Source organism: Cricetulus griseus (assembly GCF_003668045.3).
Source record: "Cricetulus griseus strain 17A/GY chromosome 1 unlocalized genomic scaffold, alternate assembly CriGri-PICRH-1.0 chr1_0, whole genome shotgun sequence".
Taxonomy (NCBI): Eukaryota; Metazoa; Chordata; class Mammalia; order Rodentia; family Cricetidae; genus Cricetulus; species Cricetulus griseus.
The window spans coordinates 35,670,076-35,683,077 of NW_023276806.1; the positions used below are offsets into that span (position 1 = coordinate 35,670,076).

The 13,002-nt window shown below is 41.7% G+C and overlaps 1 protein-coding gene across 2 annotated transcripts in view; it reads right to left on the minus strand.

Moving 5' to 3' along the window:
• Positions 1–13,002, minus strand: part of Pde5a (phosphodiesterase 5A) — a 136,984-nt gene that overhangs the window by 17,800 nt on the left and 106,182 nt on the right. For both annotated transcript variants that reach the window (XM_027395646.2, XM_027395645.1), the window contains 3 exons: positions 7,568–7,655; positions 3,158–3,258; positions 1,569–1,646 (listed from right to left, as the gene is read on the minus strand). In XM_027395646.2, the coding sequence (XP_027251447.1) occupies positions 1,569–1,646; positions 3,158–3,258; positions 7,568–7,655 (267 nt within the window). The remainder of the gene's footprint in view (positions 1–1,568; positions 1,647–3,157; positions 3,259–7,567; positions 7,656–13,002) is intronic.

Sequence of the window (13,002 nt, forward strand, 5' to 3'; positions counted from 1 at the left end):
ACTTTCTATGTCATAACTTTGCATGGTTGAATGGTACATGCTGGAGAGTTTTCCTCCAGCATAGAAAAGCAAGAGGGAGATTAAGCTATTAGTCCTTCTCTGGTTAGAGCAGTGGGAACCACCCTGCCCCAGGCTATAACAATGTGCCTTGGAATAGAATGAGACAGCTATGAAAATTGCCTTTTTGGGATGGGGAGGGTCTCATGTAGTCCCAGATATCTCCAATTTTCTATGTGGCCAAAAGTGACCTTCAATTTCAGATCCACTACCAAAGTTCTGGGATTACAGGTGTGGTCTACCATATCTGTTTTATGCACTGCTAGGGATCAAACCCAAGCTTTGTGAGCATTATAAAAGAATTCTACCAGAGGAGCTACAGCCCTAAACTCAACATCTGACTTTAGCGCTCTTTCCCTGAGTCACATCCAAATGTCCCTTTACTTTGTTTGATGAAATAGGCAAAAAGGCTATCCCTGCAAAACAAACAAGCAAAGTGTTATTTGTCTGTCTAAACGCTCCCAGTGCACTGGAGGTCCTTTTAATCACAGTTGGAACCCACTGTCATAAAGGAGTCCAACCAAACTCACCAGCACAACTGTGCCTGCCAAAGTTGACTAACCATAAGTGCTTGTACAAACTTCTCTGGGAGAGGGAGAACTGGCTCAAACTTGGAACATCATTGTTTTCTCTCTGTGTTATTATGGAGTGCACAACAGTCACAGGGGTAGGCCTGCCCATTTCCAAGGCACTATTCTGAAAGATAAGTTGACATTAAGGAAAGCACAACTATACAGAACACTAGGCTAGGGGTTTGTATATTGTTTCCTTTTAATGTGTGTATTTGTTTTGCAGGCTAATCAATCTCAACCTGTTTAAATAAATGTTGACATCAACATGGTTTCAACACTATATGTAATTCTTTAGTACCTTTCATTATTACTGATTTTTGGTACCTTAGTTTTGGTTTATTGTTTGAGACAGGGCCACAACATTATTATAGCCCTGGGTGGCCTTGAACTTGTGGTAATTGTTTTCCTTCATCCTCTCAAGTGCAGGGACTCTGGTGACTTCCTGGTTCTGTTTTACTGATACAAGTTATTGCCTTGGCAATAACAGTGGCAAGTAGCAGCAGAGACGTTATCCACAGCTAGAAGGAGGGAGGGACTGGTGTACTGAGGATGAAAAGAAGTCATCTTGAAGTGGCCACTGGAGAGCACTGCTGTGCTGTGGCCCAAGAAAAGTGGACACTTTGCAGCCACCATTCAGTTCTCAGAATCTATAGAATCTTAACTTTCGCTTTTCCATTCCAAAGGGTGAGAGAAATGAACCTTTTTGGCCATAAATGCTTCACCTCTCTACGGTACCCATCAGCCAGTCAGTCAGTCTACAACAATGCAACAATCCATTTACTTCAACTTGCCAACAACCGCATTTAGTCCTTTGTACTATACTCTGGAGCAGTGGACAGCCTCAAGAGTCAGCACACATAACAAATAATCCCAATTAACAAGTGAGCTGAGAAAATCAATTGGGTAGTGAAGCTTGCACAGACAATAAAGCCAACTTACAGAAATAGTTCCTTTTGAAGAGGATCTTCAAAACTGAATTGATTTTTTCTTATAAGTTCAAAAAATTCTCCTCGTCTCCTTGAAAATAAGAAATACATGGTGATTATGGTGAGTCTTCAGGGTCTTCTCCTTTGGTCTACAAGACTCGTGGAGTATATATGTGAGAAAGATTTCTATTTTCTCCACCTCAGAACCAACGATAGAACTTCCTCAGCTCTCAGTACCCTGTCTTCACTCAGTATCCCTCCTTCACTCAGCACCCCTCCTTCACTTTCCTGGTCTACTTTCAATGGGAATTATTTAAAGGCACATTATTTTTAACTCCAGATGACAAATAATGGCAAATTTAACTCCAGAACATTTTTATTAAAAAATGAATAGTGTGAATTAAAATATGATGGTAAGAATGATTTGAGATCTTCTATGTGCATGGGGTAAGAGGGTCTAAGGGCTCTTAACATATCCACATCCTGCTGCAGAATTCAAAAAAAAAAGAAAGGCAATGAAGATGTTAAATGATTTGGAAGCAAAGAGCAAGTTTTAGATAACATTTCTTGTCATGCATAAACATAAAGTCATTTGTGTCTAGCAACTACCTCCTGTGTGCTCAACACCAACAAATGACTTGAGAAATGTGACCAAACAAACGATAAACTTACAAGATAAAATGGACTATGTATGATTAACTATTAAAAATGGAAGTTAAGTTCCACATCTAGAGAAGAAACCCACATGACATGAAGCATGGGAAACGTATGCAGAACAAGACCATTTTCAAGTTCTTTGTGACTTGATGATCAGTATTCTGAAATTACTTTTGAACAATCTGAAGTTTGCTGCATTTTTTTTCTGTTCTGATTAACCTTAAACTGACCGAAATTTCAATGAAGCAGAAGCACTCAAATTTGTAGACCCGGAGCAGTGGATATGCAGTGTAACTAGTGTGTGCCTGTTGTAGTTGTTTAACTCCTTATGGGAAAGACTAACACTGTTGCGGTGAATTCTGGTGTCAAGGGGGAGAGCCCTACAGTGAGAGGAAGCCCGGGGAGGGTGAAGCCACAAAGACATTAGAGGCCTTAACCTATAGGTTGGAAACTGACTATCCAAATGCCGACAAGCTTTCTAGCTTTTAGGAGAAGCACAATAATCATGCTAAGAGCAATCAGAAACAGCACTCAAATATCTTACACTAGAACAACTTCACAGTTCTGTATTAACGCTCTTCTGACAAAGTCAAATGAGAAGAAAAAAAAATATTATTTTCAATGTGCTTTGCCTGCCCACCTAGGCTTGGGTGGCAATATAAAAGCGTCATGAATGGGCGGAGACTGGCAAGTGAGGGAAAGGAGGAAAATAAGTAGCCTTTGGAATGGTTAGACTGGACACTGAAACAGAAGAGCGTCATCAAAAGCCCTGTGCTACCATGTGGAGCAACAAGTGTACAACAGAGTAGACTTCTTTGACAGCCTTTAAAAATGACCAGTCAGGCAACAGCTGTGTCTGGATGCTTCTTTTTATAAGGATTTCCCAGCGTAGATATGAAAACACTTTAAGGTCTATTTTGGAGGGCATCTCCTCTGAAAACTTACTTAATGTACAGTGCTAGGTCTGTAGCTAAAATTGCTTGCTTGATTATTTTCAGTGTGGTCTTATATTCTTCAATGGAGAGGCCACTGAGAATCTGGTTGCCCTTTATATAAAAAGAAAAACACTGTTAGTATTCTTCCCGCAGGAGCTGCTCTCAAGAACAAACACTGAAGATACAGTCACGTGACTTAAACACATGCCTAGTTCTGAGCCTGCTTTTTTAAAAGTACATACATAGTATTTTTCCTATTCATTCTCACCATGCACCACTCTGTCATGTAAGATAAAAACAGCCACATGACATTATCCCTGCCTCTGTACATGTGTGTTTCCAACTCATAACCTTGAGACTGAGTTGCAATCTAAAAACTAAGTAAGTACATCTTTTTCCTTTGGGCAGATTAATTGCTGAAATATAACAGGAAAAATTTGAAACTGAAAACTCAAAATCATATTAATAAACATGAAGAATGGAGTTGTGAAATTTTTAGATAACTTACTATTAAAGAGACACTCCTCTGTGGCTTCTGTAACAAAGTTGGTAACATTTCTGCTTCACGTTTATAGACCTTAACCAATACTGAGAATTAAATTGCATGTGTTCTTCATGAACATGACAATATAGACGGCAAGCAGCTCTGAGCCTAAGCTTACCAGTTGGTGACCTAAGAAAGCAGTCCCTCAAAGGTTTGTAAGGATCTTAAAAGGGAGAAATACATATACTGAAAGCAGGCAAAAAACTCTTCCCAGGGAAGAACACACCAACACATTGTTAAATACCAAATGGTCAGCCCAAAAACTTACATACAAGAAACATTATACAGACTAAGCAGATTGTACTTACATATCTAGGAATGAACACACACACACACACACACACACACACACACACACACACACACACCAATAATTAATGAAAAAAGTGGCCATGAATTTGAAAGAGAGCCAGGAGGGGAAGATGTGAGGGTTGGAAGGGTTGGAAGGAAGGAAAGGAAAGAGGTAATGATGTAATTATATTACATCCCCCAAACCAATAATAAAAAAAATTCCAATTTTTTCCATGAACTATTTATGCAGGAATTTTTGTAGGTCATATTTCCCATATTAGTAAAATAGTTTTCTGAAAAAGCATGGGGTCGGGGGCACTGGGAGCAATCCATGTATACCATCACTCAAAGTTTTTGTTTTAACATTGATTTTTCTGTCTGTAATTTAAAGCAGAGTGGCTCTTTTTGATCTTGAACTAAACAAAGCACAGAGCTCGGCCACTCCAAGCATACTCAGAACGTGTGCAAACCGAATCATACGGCTTTCTAAGTCTCAGATCCAAGAAAGTATCCAGAGCCTTAGAAATAAGATCTGGAGGCGAAGAATGAAGTCAGGGAGCTGCTGTTTTGCTCGGCTGGGGGAAAAACACAGTGATTAGGGAGTAATGAGATTCATGAATTAATGACGGAATGTGTGATTACAGCCACCATCGTTATTTTAAAATATTTCATCATTTTAGATTTGGGCCAAATGAAACTATTCAGGAAACTTCTGATGCTTTTATTTATTTTTAAGATAAAACAATTGCCAGGAGAAATTGAAATATCTTTTGATACTGCAGTCTCAGTTTTTCTCCAAAGAGTACAACCTGTATTTTTTTTTATTTAATTGTGCTTACAAAGATAAGCTATGTAGACAGCCCTTATGACTGAAGCCAGCTAAACGTACAGCCAGCTTTCTTGTATGTCATTCTAAGTAACAACATACTATATTTTATATACCTAACAAAAGAAGGATGATAGGAAATGTTTAATACACCTTTTAAAAGGTTAGTAATTTCTTTGATTTGGAGCTGAACTTGAAATAAGACACCAACAGGACACTTTTGAGTAGGGTGTGGTGGTGGTAGCACACTCCTGTAATCTCTGAACTTGGGAGGTAGAGGCAGGACAATTATGGGATAAGACCAGCTTTCAGCTATTCTGTGAGATACAACCAGGTTGGGCTATATGAGCCCATGTTTTTGTTTTGTTTTTTTTTTAATCATCTCCCTGCCCTACTAAGAAATACATAAAAAGCTTTAGCTACAGAGCATTTTCCCAAATAAAGTACAGATGTTTTTCCTTTAACATGCATGTGTTTCTACAGTCTCAATTTTGGAAAATTATACACTAAAAATAACATAGTGTATGGGAAAAGTAGTGTTGGGGCAGATCACTCAAAACCTATGGCACTCTAAAACCAGAGCACAGAGCCAAGCCAGAGAAGTTCTCATTGGAGGTGAGTTGGTCCAGCAGGCCTAGATGCTCCCTTCGGACTCACGGGGAGGACACAAGAGCAACAGAAGGAAATGCTGGACGATGACTATGGGACATGAGGCAGTGTGCGTGGGATTTGATGGGGAAGGAAGAGCAGTGTCCAGAGCCTCAGACAGCCTGGAGCAGAGGGCACAAGGACCTGCGTCTGCCTCTTCAAATGCCTTCTTACTGAATGACAGAATCTAACAACTCCCACAGTTGTTGCACAGCTCTCCCCAGACGCTACATGAAAAATGATACCAATCATATATCAACTAATTCACACCACAATCACGCAAACACTCCAGTAATCCTCATTTAAACTTTCTGAGGAAGTGGCCAAAACAGGTTGTATAATTTTTTTTTGTCACTGCTGGGGGTCTAACCTAGTGCCGTACATGTGCAAAACACACTCTACCTCTGAGCTTCGTCCCAAGTTGCACACTCCCTAACTTCTTAGTCACACTAAGGTGTTATGGGAGAGGTGAGACTTCCCTTTGCCTCAAGTGGAAGAGAGACCCTGTGTGTGTCTCCTATGTTCAATGGGAGAGGTGGGACTAGAATGGACTCGTGATGCATCCTCAAGAAATCTAAAAGGCAAGACCAGACTGGCTGACCCTTCTGCGGCTGTTGAGGGGTATCTTCACAATGAGGATGTTCGGCAGGGTGATAAAATGACCAATCCCTATCAGGTACAAAGAGTACATGTTAGTATTCGACATCTGCATTGGCCTGCCCTAGGGGTTCTGACAGGATAGGCCCTCAGCTGCAGCCACTAAGGCATCTGCATTGGCCTGCCCTAGGGGTTCTGACAGGATAGGACCTCAGCTGCAGCCACTAAGAGCACCTTGCACATTTACTACTCTCTCTCTCTCTCTCTCTCTCTCTCTCTCTCTCTCTCTCTCTCTCTCTGCCTTTCCTCTTCTGCAGCTCCTGTCCCCAGAGCTCGGTCTCCCCTCTTCCTTCCCCCCTTTTCCCATTCACTTTCCCCAATAACCCACTTTTAAAAATTACAACAGAGGGACACTCAATAATGTCAGTCTGATAGGAAAGGCCAGCCCCTTTTCTTGCCTACTCTACTTGCCTACTCTACTTTCCTGATCTGTGGCTGAAGAGGCAGGAAACTACACAGAGGCTTGGAAGTAAGAAAGGAGTTAAAAGAAATGATAGCAAGGAATGAGAGAAGCTTGTGGGGCAGTAAAGGAATAAATTGGCCCCACAGTGTGAATTATCCTGGAGTGGCCATTTTGGCTTGTGACATGAGAATCGTATATTATATGGTTAGACCTAATAATAGTGACCAGAATATGACCCCATAGTTCTCTTCTAGTATTCAGAGAAAAAAACTAGACCCAACCCCAGCAAACATGAAGACATTGTGATAAAATTGGCTGGGGTTATGTAGCATGTATTGTGACTATTTAAATGGAATAGTAAAAACTTCCTTTTTTTCCTTATAAAGTTAACACAGGCTGACAACAAATAATGTTAATAATTAATAATCCAATAAGAAAAATAAAAACTACCAACGGTTTCATTAGACAAACAATCCAGCTAATTTCATTCTGCTAACATTGTACTCTTTAACATGTGTGTTCACTTAGCAAACTGTAGCACATGTTTTCTTACATTTACTAATATTCACGTATCCACATAGTCCGATTGCTTTCTCATTCCTAGAGAAGACAGTTTGTGAGCAGTTAGAAGCTCCCATAAGACAGAGGCTGGAGTACAACTGAGGGGAAAAGCTCCCGTTTAGCAGGTACAAGGCCCTAGGTTTTATCCTAGCACAGCCAAAAGAAAAAGAAGAAACAGAAAGTGATCCCTATGTACCAGTTCATCTGTTTAAAAAGTCAAGCAGGAGCCATAAAGTACCAGTTTTGTTTCTAGTTTGGAGCAATCAAAGATCAGTGATCAAATTCCCTTCACGGGAAACACTGGGTGGTTCTTACCGTCCAGGAGTGAGGCTGTAGAGATGTCAAGTGTTTGGGCTATTCCTTCCTTACCCAAAAAGGAATAGAGAATGTTCGAGAATTTATGATGCTGGGAATAAATCCAAAACCTAAAAATAAAACTGCATTTATAAAGCTCTCTTTTAAGATTCACAACAATAAACGATGTACTTACTGGGCTATTTAGAATCATCAAGCACTGATCAAAATGATGGTGTTCCATGATGGAGTGGCAATACAGCTGGGCCAGCGGGTGTTCACTTCTGAGGGATTATGTTGGAGAGAGAGAGAGAGAAACAAGAAGTTCCAAAATACATTACTTCACCAATTCATTACTATTATCAACTGGAATTATCTCCAAACTAACCACACTAATAATTTTCTCCCCTGCTGAGGAGAGCGGGGGGGGGGGGGTAATCTCTCAGAAATAAATACTGACGCAAACTGTTTTCAAATAATGATGCCGCTGGTTCAAGGATCAGTGTCACTGGTTTGACTGTGGAAAACAACAGATGTGAGGAATGAGGGCAGAAGACTGCTAGCCCTAGGCACAGCCATGTACCACCCCACAATACCTAAGTGTTATTGTATTGGTTTTCAGTTTCAACAGGCGATTGGCTTAAAATCTAGAACAAATCCATGTTGCCCTTTCCTCTGAACCAATGCTTGGGCTGAAGGTTAGTTTATCCGTGTGTGCCTACATATAAGGAAAGAAGCCATTGAGATGGGATTAACTGAGTGTGAGTGATGAAAGGCAAGACAAAAGGAGACAGTAAGTACACAGTCTTGTAAAGGAGGGAGGTGAGGGGGGAAGCAGGAAGGAGGATGCTGAGTCACAAGGGTTGTTTGAGTGCAAGGCAGCCAGCAAACTTTCTAAGCTGAACTCAGAGAAGCAGGGAAGACTTCCTGCTGGGTAAACTGAGCGGGGAGGGTGCTGCACTGTTTACTGTATGTGTGGGACAGTAGTCACAGAGCAGCCTCTCCAGCACGACAGGAAGAGCCTCTCGCTTCATTTCTCATGACCCTTCACATGTGAAAAACCACACTTGCCACTAGTCCTTAAAACGAAAGCATTCCGCATCTCTTAAAACCTATAGGAATGGTGCTTATGAATCGCAAAGCCCCACAATAGTGCTAGAAAATTGAACGGATTGCTATGCACTGGAATGTCGCTGTCCATTTTATTTGTTCGTTAAAAAAAAATCTACCCAGAGCTAGTAATATGCAGTGGAAAAAAAAATGGTTGCAGTGAGACTCAGAAATAAATGCTATGGGAAAACACAAGCAGATAAAGGTGGGAGAATGTAAACTTGTAAACCTTGCCTAGCCCTATTATTGAAACTGTGACCTATCTTGCTGATTTAATGCCGCTATTGGCATAACTTGGCCCAATCCTTGGCTACCTTTCTTCTTCATGCCACGCATATTTGATGACCTGTACTGTAGACTGGGAGCTGTGCTCCATGTAAAAATGAACTGAGTTGCCCGAAAGCATTGGTTGAAAAGTGTTTGCTGTGATGTGTGGACCACCGGGAGTCAGTCAGGGCACTCTGGGACACTTAGAGTGGCTTAAGAAAGAGTGCCTCAGTTAAAGTGGTGGCAGCCAGAAGAGAGTTATCTGAGAGCTGTTCTGGAGGTGGCTCACAAGGGAGCTGGCAGGGACATGGCCTGGGATGAGAACAGGGGATGGTAAAGAGGGTCTGTGACCTCTCCTTTGACTCTTTCCATGGACTCTCACCCCTCTTCATAGACCCCATTCTTCTCCATAGAGCCCTATTCTTCTCCAGAGATGACCACTGTTCTCCACGGACCTCTGTTCTTCTCCACGGACCCCTGTTCTTCTCCACGGACCCCTGTTCTTCTCCACAGACCCCTGTTCTCCTCCACGGACCCCCTGCACTCTGTTCTTTTCTATCAAAGTCAACTTTCCTAGCATAATGATTGCTTCCCTCATTCACTTCAGGTATACTAAAAGACAAAGCTTTCAGGTGTCTGTTATCCTCACTTACAAAAGAATTAAAGAGCATGAAAGTGAGGTGGTACACTCCTCGCCATAGACCCCCATTCTTCTCCATAGACTGAGGAGAAGAGCTGGAAGAGCTTTAGGTAGGGGCCAGCCTAGGATACAAGATGGGTACCTGTCCTGGACCTATCAGCCAACCAACCCATGCAAATGTAAAGCACAAAACTTAAAACAAAAGTTCGAGGGCAAGTTGTTAGCTTTGGATTAGATTCATTCAGCAGGTGCTGCTGCCTTTATATCTTCCACCTCACCAGACAATAAACCGTTTGAATTGGCTGACATTTGTCTTCCCTGGTGATAACAGTTTCCATTTGTCAAGTGCCTGTAACATGGCTGGCACTGTGCTACTTGGTTTATTATTACTCTATTTCACTGTATAAGTAAGCACTGAAAGAGGATCCTCACACCCACCTTCACTTCAGCCACGGCTACAGTGTTTCATTCATCCTTTAGCAGAGGAGACACAGGTGCCAATCAGTCTTGGCCCACCCTAGGTACCACTCATCTGGCCCCACAGCTGGTGCCCACAGGAGTGAATTGCATGCACATTAACCCATGTAGACCACTGCTGACTAGTGGGGTGACGGGTCTTCCAGATAACTGCCTTCTGCCTTAAAGCTGACTGGCTCTGGGTCTCCTCCCATAAGGTTCCTCCAAATCACCTCTGGTGGGACTGAGTACCAGTTGTTCTATGTGTGTATATCTGGGTAATATCCCTCCTTCCCTGCTTCATAACAGGCCTTTCTTTGTGTTCCCTGGGGTCCTATTCATCAGTAAGCTATGTGTCCACCAACTTTTAGCCTCCAACAAAGGCTCAGGAGAAACCTAGGCTGAGTCCTATAAAACAGGCATTTCTGCATTTGTTCTATAGATAACCAAATGTTCAGACAGATTATCTCACTTGCTCAATGAAGATATAAATGACAGACCTGGGGCTCAAGTATATGCTCTCATTACCTCACTGTCATGGTGCCACAGGGCCCTATGCAGTGTCTATTCACTGACCTAGTTGGGAGCTGCTGCAGGAAATGCAATTATGTGGATATAATATCAACCAGTTAGAACTTCAAACATACTTTACATTTTTAGGTGAGGCAGAAAGAACTGCTTCATATTAGAGAGGATTTTTGGTTTGTGAGATAGAAAAATGCCAAAATATGTTTGTCTTTAGTTACATTCTAAAAATACAAATTCATGAATCAAGTAATGGAGTGAAAAATGCCTCAGATTTCCTGTTTACAAAAAAAAAAAAAAAAGCATGGAAACCAATGTATTCATGCTGCTTCTATTCGAGGCCCACCAGAAGGACCTCTTTAAACCACTACCGCTGTGGAATTTTATTCCCATGCTGATGTCAGTGAGCCTTAATGGACTGGTATACTTTCTCTGTGTTTTCCTGCCCTGCACAGTTATTGGTCTATCTTGGACAGTGGTATTAGGAAATATACTAGAAACAGAAAGCCTTAGAAACTGATTCAAAACAAATGTCTCATGAGAAAAACAGTGCCTTCTCCCAGGCTTCTCTTTCACCATTCCAAACAGCATCCTTGATTCAGCCTGTTAGCCACAAAGACCCTCCCTGGGTTGGAAACTCTAATACTTTATACCCATAGCCCCACTCCTTCACGCTCATCACAGCACCACTGTTCTAGTTTTTTAGACTAGAAGGCATGGGCTTTTTCTCTTTTCTTCATGCATGTATCTAGCGTCCCTACATGAAATTCACATCGTTCCTTTGGCCTCTCCCCCAGACCCCCCAGTGTGCTTGTCAGTTTACACTGACACACTGACAAGCTCTGTGGTTCTAATTTCAATCCATTTGCCATGTGGTTCATTCCATGACTTACTTCCTAAATAATGTTTTCATTGCCTATAGCAACAATTCCTTTTACAAATTCTATCAATTTTAGTATATACTGCTTAGTGTTACATCCCTCCCCTGAGGGGATCTTGTCTATTTTCTTGCTGGTCTACCACTACTGTTCCACGGAATGCCCACTTCACAGCATCCCAGAATATCTTTGTCCTTTATCTGAAAATCCACCTACTTCTCAGCATCCAGCTTAAGTCTCATTTTCTCTATGAATAGTGGATGTGGACTACAATATGCTTGGCCAATCTCCTTCTCTGATGGATACTTGAAGTCCACGTCATTAGATGACTTGGGACTCACTGAATAATTTCTTTCACTGATTGTCATTTCAAGGGTCAGAAACTGCAGGCAAGAACATTATATATGTAATTAGCTCTCCTCCTGCCTAGCAAAGAACCAAAACTCTAACAATTGTTCATTATGCAAAAGCTTAACATACTGCATACTTTTGCTGAATCATTTTATAATCACTGTGTTGTGATATATTATTTATGATTTATTAAAGCTTGCCTGAGGCTTCAGAAAGCAAAGACAACCACAAGACATAGAACCTTTAATCCCAGCAGCCAGAAGCTAGGAGGTGGTGGTACACACCTTTAATTCTAGGACTCAAGGTTAAGAGGTAGCCAGATCTCTGGGAGTCCAAGGCCACCCAGATCTACACAAGATTGATCCATTCCTAAAGAAAAAGAGCTCACACAAAGATGATCTCAGCACCTGGGATCACATGCCTTTAATCCCAGCATTAGGAAGGCATATAAGACAGGAGCAAGTTCTCAGTATCAGCATTCATTCTCCAGCCACATTGAGGAGAGGAAGACATGGAAGTCTCAGGATTCTCCAGCCATGCAGAGGAGAGGCATCAGTTTGTGGTTTGGGGAGCTCTCGTGGAGACAGAATCAGCCCTTTCAGTCTGAGGTAGAATAAGAGCTAGTGACCAGCTGCTTTGCTTTTCTAAACTTCAGCTTGAAGCTTGAACCCCAATATCTGTCTCTGGGTCTTTTATTTATTTGTGCAACATCATTAGAGTTGAAACTAAGCAAATAAATGTGCTTGCAAGACCTATGACACTGACTACAGGCCTGATGCAGAGACTTTCTCTATAATGCAAGTTTTATAACTCATTTTAAGTGAATATTTGCACTTTAGCTATTGTGTTCTAACCACCATTTATTTTGTTTTATTGTTTTGAGGTAAAGACACATGTAGTTCAGGCTAGCCTCACACTTGCTATGTAGCCAAGGTTAATCTTGAGCTACTGATCCCCTGAGTCTGCTGCCTGAGGGTATCATCAAGTCTGGTTTAAAAGGTGCTGAGGGTCAAACCCAGGGCTTGATGCATACTTAGGCAAGCAAGCTACCAACTGAGCTACAGCCACAGTCTATACTAGTGCTCAAGTTCACAGTTCATCTGAGAGCATTCTTCTTTCCCTCCAAATGAGTAGAGAAAGTGGGAGCAGGGTATCTAAATATATCACAGGAAACCAGTGGGACCCCTGGTGATGGCAGTCTTCTTAATGGAGGGAGGGGAGGAAGGAAGGTGAGGAAGGGAGGGAGGGACAACAGTGGGTCAAGGGATAGCCTCCTACTCAAGGAAAGCCTTATCTCAAAGTAGTTTTCTCAAAAATAACTTAAGAGAAAGGAGGATTTCAGTTTCTTACTCTATTACCCATGAACACCTCTTCCTATTACCCATGAACACCTCCTTCCATAAC